An 8,249-nucleotide genomic window follows, 5' to 3' on the forward strand; every position below is an offset into this window, starting at 1 on the left:
GAGCTAGGTTGGGCCAGGATCATTCACTTCCCTGATCCTGTCCAGGAGAATCCATCCTTCGCCCCCACGCCCGCGCCAGAAGTAGTGGCTGAGTCACTCATTGAGGGGCCGCCGGCGCGGCCACTCGCGGTCCCTGACAGACACCAAGGTCTCGGGCGCCCCCCAGAGGCTCCCTTTCCTCAGCAGGGGACTTCATGGCCTCGGGGCCAGGAGGCGGCTCCTGGTCCCCAGAGGTTCTTCTGACTCCCACTGCTTCCCGAGTCCGCCCTCACCCTGTTTCCACTCCGTGTTCTGGGTCCATCTTATCCCCGTCCTCTTCTCCGTCTCCCCCACCCCTGCCCCAGAGTCCTCGCTAAGGAAGTAGTGGGGTTCCAAGAATGAAAATGAGCTGACAGCCTCCAGCGAAGGTGGACCTCAACATCTTGGCGGAGAGATGTGCTGTGTGCCGAGGTGGGAAAGTGTATGGAGTGCTGGGGGGAGGTGGGAAGACACCTGAGCAGTGCTCTTAGATCTTAGGGCTTTGATGGATGAACAGGAGTTCTCCCCCCAGGCAGGAAGGCATTTCTGGAGAACCAGTGGGACAAACGCTGGGGGCCAAAAAAAAAAAAGGTGGGGTGGGGGGACTCTAGGAGGCCAGATTCCAAAGGGTATGCAGGACCTCTTTGACCCCATTTCTGCTGTAATCTTTTATCCCCTTGATGGGGCCAGATCCTAGTCCTACAAGGATCCACTCAGCCCTGTCTCTGTTCAGTGGAGTCTGTCCACTGTGGACCCACCCTAGGGTCCCCTGTGCCCACTATTTTTGTTTTTCTTCAAGCCTCCCCAGATCCCCACTTCCCGACCCCTATTCTCACACTGTCCTTACATCTGTATGGGAGGGTCTGAGAGAACTGCCCCCAGCATAGCTGCCCTCCTGTGGACTTCACTCTTCCTCAGTCTTTGACCTTTCCCTCCCTCCCTAGTTCCACCTGCTTTGGCCTGGCATTGTCCCCTCCCCACCCTAATCCAGTTCCTCTCTCTGGACACACTCCCCTTCCCCACTGATGGAGCTAGGTTGGGCCAGGATCATTCACTTCCCTGATCCTGTCCAGGAGAACTCTGCCTCACACTGCATGGACTCTTCCTGTCAATTCCGACCTCCAGGAACTCTAAGTCCTCCAGGAAGTGGTCTCTTCCCTCCTACCCCCAGAGACTCTTCTCTGCTAAGCTGCCAATGTCCCTCATTCCACAAATGGGTGTTAAACGCGGTTTGCTGAGTGTCAGGCTCTGAAACTGGCATTGTGGACCAGTCCTCCTCCCCTCCAGTTGCTGAGGCTTCCTCTTCCTCTCTCTCCCTTCTCTTGCCACCTTTGCCCCACCTCCCCCATAGAGGACCCTCTTGCTCATTTCTGGGGAGTCCAAGCCACCCTCCTCAACTTTTCTGCCCTCCCTCGCATCTCCAGCTCCCGTTTGGTACCTGGACTCCCACTGAGCCTTTCCTTCCAGGCCCAGCCTCCTCCTACAAAGCCTTCCAGACCCCTGGGCTCCCCCACTCCTCTTCCCTCATGTCCCTGACACCACAGCTCTAGATGCTGCCAGAGGCCCCTCTGAGGGTCCAGCTTCCTCTCCTGCCCCCTACCCCCCAAGGGTGACGACACCGCAGTGGCCTTGTGGGGTATAACGCCGCCGCGGGGCCTCTTGTGACGTCACAGAGCCGTCGGGTCCAGGAACTGAGGAGTGGGAGTGGGGGCTACTGGGTGAGGGTCTTGGAAGGCCGGGCGAGGGTGGGGTTGCGCCCCCAGGTGTCCCAGAGTGAATAAATCTGTAATGGACCCGTCTCCCCTTCCCCGCACTGTCCTCTCGCGGGCCCCCAGCCCGCAGTTCCGGAAAGTTAACCCCTTGTAGACCGGTACAGGGGGCGCGGGCTCCCCTCCCCGTTTCTGCTTCCGTACTCCCTCCTCCCCCTCCCAGCTCCCCATCGCCTCGGTCCCCACCCCGCCTCGCCACTATAAATAGCCCCTCTTCCCGTTTCCTAAATTCCCTGCTGACGTCGGCAGCGCGTCAGTGTGTAGGAGCCGCGGCCGCATGAATGAGCCGCCGCACGAGTACTATGCGCGCCTATAAAAGCCGCCGCGCCAGCCCGGCTGCGGGAGGCGAGCGGGCGCGGACGCAATACAGCCGACAGGTAAGCGGGACTGACCGACCAACGGGCGACAGATGGACCGATGCACGGACACGGACTGGAGGGCAAGGAGGAGACCGACAGGCTGCAGGTTAGAGGGGCCACTAAGGGGTGGGGTTGGGGACAGGGTGGAGGGGACGAGGGTCCACTCGCAACTGCTGGAGCTGGAGGCGTACGCAGAACCCTGTGCAGCACCTGCCTGCGCCCGGATGGAGACGCAGCCACTTCGGAGGAGCGTCGATCAGAGGACGGACCTCAGAGTCCCTGCGGCTCTTCCTGGAGCTCCTGCGCCATCCTCCCAAGAAAGTGGGACGAAGGTGCCGGCGCCCCAGGAGATGCGCCCCCTCCTCTCCTCCCCGCAGAGCGGTGACTCAGCCTCGCTAACCCCCGGTCGGCTGAGCTGGGGCGCCGGCGAGAGACAGACGCCCACCTACCCGCCGCCCTGGCCGCGGCTTTCTCGGGACCCCTCCCCTCATTCAGCCGGGGGAGCCCCCTCCCTGTCCCGTCGAGCTGGTCCCTCAGCGCCCCCAACTTCCCGCCTCTGCAGGAGGAGCTGTCCTCTCAGGACCAGGCGGGGGCGGGGTCTCAGCCGGGCTGCCCCGCCCCCCATCGCCCTCCGCCTCCCCGCAGCCGGAAGTGCCTCTCTGCAGGGACATCTTTGACGTCACAGGGTTTTGACGTCAAGGGCCACGTGCCTGTTCGCAAGCGCTGGGTCAGAGGGCTGCAGACGCGGGGGAGGAAGAGCAGCAGCGCCCCCAGCTGCGGGCGACGGAGCCACCCTGCCCGGGCAGCGCGCCGGCACCTTGGCTCTAGACTGCTTACTGCCCGGGCCGCCCTCAGTAACAGTCTCCAGTCACGGCCACCGACGCCTGGCCCCGCCCCAGGACCGCGGACCCGGCCACCTGCCGCGCCCCCGGCCCCTCTGTCCCCGAGGGTCCCTCAGCCCCGAGCTCGCTGCCCGCGCCGCCGCTGTCCGCGGTGCTGATCCGGCGCGGGCACCGCCATCGAGCCGTCCCGTCCCCGGTCCCCAAGGGCTACTGAGGGGCTGCCGGCCTACACGCACATCTCATAGCCCCAGGAGTCCAGCGCCCGGCCCCTGCCGCGAGCGCCGTCCCCCGCCCGCGCCGCCGCCGTCCCCCCACTCCGCGGTCCTGACGTCAGCCAAACTGGAGCTGCCGTGGTGCCGTCAGCAGCGCGCGCCCCGCCCCCGCGTCTCCAGGGCAACCGTGGCTTTCGATTGTTACTGTGGGAACCGGAGGTAACAGTCTACAGCCATGGTCGCCCCGCAGCACGCCCACGCGCCGCGCCGCGCAGCGCACAGCCGGGGCCGGGATGGGGGAGGCTCGGGGCAGGAGGAAGCGGAGGCGGCGAGTCGAAAGCCCATGTGTCTGCGGGGGTGGCGGGAGGTGAGGCGCAGGGAGGCGGGCTACTCCGGAGCCGGGCATCCACCCAGGCAGAGAAAGGGAAAGAAGCGCGGTCTGCGGAGTATGCCTGACCGTCCCCCTCAGTGGCCGTCCCGTCCTCCTAGCCGAGGTACTGCACCCAGGGGATTGTGAGAGAAGGGGTAGTTCTGGGATTTGTGTTCTTTTTAACTCCTTGGTGGGAGGGAGGCTGCTAGGACCTGGAAAAATGTTTGCATCCTGGGGACCGAAGTGGGTAGACGGAGGAAAGTTTTCCTGAATGCGCCACGACCTCATTCTTCCAGGAACCCCTAGCTGAGTAGGCAGAGGGCAAAGGGTAAAGCTTGAACCCATGTCCTGATGGAGTCACAGCCTCCCCTCACTCCTCTTCCCTCTCTTTTTCCCTCTGGGTCTTGAAGGATAAGAAGGGTTCCCCAACCCTCAGGAAGCCATAAAACTTGTAAAGTTAACCAGTCCTTAAACCGTTGTCTGAACATACCAGCATCCTCACCTCAGTCTATCTCTAGATGCTGTATTCCAGTTTTAGACAATGTCTCAAATTAACCCAAAAGAGGGGGAGGAAATATCAGAGGAGCTGAAGTCCTCTTGGGCCAGTGAAGTGCAAGCAATGACCTCTTCAAAAACATTCTGCATGTCACCTGCCACCACCATCATCACCCACGGGCTGACTGTTGGATATTGGGTTCAGGACCTCCCAAGGGACAGGGTTGGGAATGGTTAACGCAACCCAGCCCTGCCACCCATTAATCCCAGCCCTGCCACCCATTAATCCGATTTTTCTCTACCTCTTCATGTCCCCTCCTTTTCTAAACTACTTCTAAGGCAGCTGGTGCTGGTTTCACAGCTAATCAACACCCACACATTGTCTTCTTCCCACCCAAGGACAACACTGAGGTATTGGATTAAAATGCACCTGATTCTGGCATCCGGTGGACATCTGTGGGCAGACTGTAGTGTGTGCACATGGGAGTAGTGCACTGTGAAGCAGGCGGTCCAACCTGGCATCACCATCAACTGGTTGTTAAGGGGCCATATTGTTTCTGAGCCTTCCGTAAAATGAGATAACAATCCCTCCTTTCTGGCAGGCCTGTTGTGAGGACCAAATAAGATCATGTAAGTAAAAATCTTTGCAAACGGCAGAAAGCTATTTTGATCTTAAGTATTCTCTTAGGCTGCTATGTCCTTGTAAGGGGGTGGTGGTGGTGGGAGACCCCAGCTCTGGGCACTTAGAATGAACAGGGGAGGGGGACACATTTCTCTGAGCAGAAGCTCTACGACTGGGGCTGTTGAGGGTTCTTTGCTTAGGGACTCTCTGTCCCAAGAGCTTTAGGAACTAAGGTGGAGTGAGAGGTAGAAAAGAGAAATGGTAGGGATGTTTTGAAAAGGAGAGACAAAGTCTTTTGCAGTCTGAACCCATCTGAAGGTGGTCAGAGAGGGGAAAAAAACAAAGGACTGACTGTACAATGTTAGAGTTTTTCAGTATCTTGAAAATCACTTAGGGCACCGCGCCGCCACCCTATTTTATGGATTAGGAAGGTGAGGCCCACGCAGGACATACTGTCCAAGAGTAGTGAGTGGTGGCCTCTCTGCTCATCTTCTGTGAAGCAGCAGAGAAAACAATGACTAGTAAAGGTCAAGAATGGGAGTTCTTGGATCTGAATCCAACTTTGGGTAAGTTACTTAGCCTCTCTGTGCCCCTTTCCTGAGTTGTAAAATTAGGTTAATAACAGTATCTACCTTATGAAGTTGTGAGATTAAACTAGCTAACTAAAGCTTCTGCTTAGCACAATGTCTGGCATAGTTAGCACTAAATAAATTATATTCCTCTTCCTATCCTCTAGACCTCATTTTCCTCAGGTGAAAACGTTAGATCGATGATTCTTAACAGGAGAGCTTCCTCCCTCTCCCTAGTGGAGTGCATGGGAATCACATGGGGGACTTTTTAAAATTACACATATTTACCAGAGACTTACACTTTACTCTCTAAGGCGGTGGCTTTCAAGTATTTCATTGCATGAGAATGACCAGGATGGTTTGTCAAAATGCAGATTCCTGGGTCCCAGTAGCTCTGGAGTTGGCCCCAGGAATCCAAGGTTTAACATGATCCTGATGCAAATGGTCCATGGAATGTGTGTGGAGGGTGGGAGGAATAACCCCTTAAGATTCCCCATTGTTCCTGGAGGGCATGATGGGAGAGGACGTATCTCACTTGTTGGGAACCAGTGGACCACATGATCTGTTTCCTTCTAGGTCAGACATTTTGATTCTCAGGGGAATTTTTACCTCCTCACTTCTGTTCCACCGGACACTGCTCTGGTCTTCAACTTCACCCTTCCAACTTTAAACCCTGCCTTAAAATTCATTCCCCAAATGTCTTTCCCTCTCTCCTTTACGCCCTCCAATAATCCCAAGTAGCAGCAGCTGTGGTATGCAAGTTGGCATCATATTCACCGCTTGGGGCCTTGCTGTGATTGCCACGAAGGCATGTGAGCCCTTAGTTGCGGACCTACTCACTGCTTTCCATTCTGAACTGCTTATTTCCAGAGAAGCCAGGAATCTGAATTTGTGTGAAATTCCAAAATTTTTAAGTATCATAATCCCAACTTTTTCTAAAATTCTATCGGCCAAAGCCAACAGGTCTATAGGAGTAATTCAGTCCATTTCAGAGTCCTTCCTTTTGCCAAGGAAGGGATCTCCCTTTAAAACAACCAAAAACGAAACAAAAAACCCCCACCAAGAACAAGGCAGTAGCAGACTGTAGCAAGGGAGAACTTTCTCCCCAACCCCACTTTCTGCTGTAAAGGTTCCAGACTCAGTAAACTGGGTCTGTCTGGGCAGGTAACTCCTGCTTTTTTTTTTTTCTTTCTTTCTTTCTTTCTTTTAAAAAAATCTTGGACAGCTGCTGCCCATTGTGAAGAACTCAGAATTTCAGGTGATTTCAGACTATTTGTCTTGTTGTCTCAGGATGGGCTAGAGTATTTGTGCTACAATCTCCTAATCTCAATTCCTGCTCAATTACTAAACTACCTGGGGCAGCCATGCTTGAGGGCCAGATAGGGCCTGTTGCGATCTTCCAGAAAAGGAACAAGCTGGTGAGTCTGCAGAGGCAGGGCAGGCTGGGGATGAAGGCCCTGGAAGTGGGGGAAATGGCTGAAGTGAGCAGTCTTTAGAGTGTCTAGGAAAAACAGCACTTTCAAACCAGATGGGCTGTTTAGGCCTTGGCTGCAATCTCTACAGAGTAGCATCAATCTCAAATGCTGCAAATAGGGTCAAGTTTGGAAGAAGGTTACTTCTGTGCCGTCTTTGGCTTCCATCAAGGTCTAGCACCACCCCACCCTTCAAGCTCATAGTTTGGAGGGGTAAGACTGTTATGGTGGAGAAAGCAGAGAACATATGAAGCCAGGTTTTGACAGGCCAACACACAACTCTTAGGGATCAGGATGGAGGAAGCCAAAACTCAGTATGGCCCAGGCAGAGCCCTGCCAATTGATCTCTTTCCCAAACTTCTCAGATGTAAATTCTTCCCTGCTTCAGGGAGGCCTCCTTTCTTTCAGGTTGGGACTTAAGCCTTCCACCAGTAATGTGTAAGTGTCTGTGTGCACACATGCATGAGCTTGTCCTGGGGGTTCACAACTGGAAACACCTCCCAGCTTGGTGCTGCCCTGGAGGCTGTACGGATGGCCAGGAATCCATTTTTTTTTTTTTTTTTTAATAAAATGAGTTTTGCTGTGTATACCAGGGAAAAGATGCTCAAAATCCAAATCACCACTTTATTGTGTGGCAGTCACAGTGCTGCCAGTCTCTGCTTTTCGTGTTACCCTCCACTCATCCAGGGCTCCACTGACCTTTTTCATATTTGAATATCAGATGCCATGGTCAAAGTCCATTAGGCCTCCTAATCCTCTTTTTCTTGAGTGCACAGCTGGGCTTATATAATTTGAGTCTTAAGTATTGACATTTGTTTCTTGAGATCACAGTAGGGGAAAGAAGGGGAGGACAGGGATTGTAGAGGCTGCATCAAGGTCACGTGTCCCCATGGGGGGGGGGGTGGAGAGGAAATGCAGAGGCAAAGGCATTTGTTGATCTTTCACTCTGCAAACTGGTCCAAGAACTGGAGGTAGGCCTGGCGCTGGGGTGCGGCTGCCGGAATGAAGTGGCCACCAGAGTGGGTGAGGGCGATGGCTCCAGCGAATCGGCTACACAGTTGCATACTCTCCTGAGAGGGGATGACGCGGTCGGTGTCCCCAAAAACATGGAGGGAAGGCACTGACAAGGGGCCCTGCAGGACGGCTTCCTTGAGGCCAAGGCCCCGGGGACAGAAACCAGATATCAGGATGATAAACCGGGGCAAAGGGAAGCGGGGATCGCCGGCTTGGCCAAGAGCACACACAAGGGTTGCTAGTGCGGCCCCCTGGCTGAAACCAAGGATCCCATCGAAAGGCCCAAGCTTGCTCAGTGCCTGTGCCACCGTTCCCAGGGCTTCCTCCAGACCTCTGCACACCGTGGGCTCCTCCAGTGCCGAGAAAACGTCTGCCTCCTGTTTGGAAAACCACCAGCCTCGAGGTTGCTCCTCCGGAGGGCAGGGCCCTACAGCAATGAGGGGGAGAGTTCAGAGTTAGGACAAGGGGAAATCCAGGGGGAGAGAAATGAGAAAGGGAGTGAGGGAA

At 55.6% G+C, this 8,249-nt stretch overlaps 1 protein-coding gene across 1 annotated transcript in view; it reads right to left on the reverse strand.

Moving 5' to 3' along the window:
* Positions 1-7,669: 7,669 nt before the first annotated feature.
* OVCA2 (OVCA2 serine hydrolase domain containing) overlaps positions 7,670-8,249 on the reverse strand; it is a 1,203-nt gene continuing 623 nt past the window's right edge. Inside the window, exon 2 of the mRNA XM_007454201.1 lies at positions 7,670-8,169. Within this exon, the coding sequence (XP_007454263.1) occupies positions 7,670-8,169 (500 nt within the window). The remainder of the gene's footprint in view (positions 8,170-8,249) is intronic.

The sequence above is a fragment of the Lipotes vexillifer genome, unplaced genomic scaffold, assembly GCF_000442215.2.
Source record: "Lipotes vexillifer unplaced genomic scaffold, Lipotes_vexillifer_v1.1 scaffold680, whole genome shotgun sequence".
Classification (NCBI taxonomy): domain Eukaryota; kingdom Metazoa; phylum Chordata; class Mammalia; order Artiodactyla; family Lipotidae; genus Lipotes; species Lipotes vexillifer.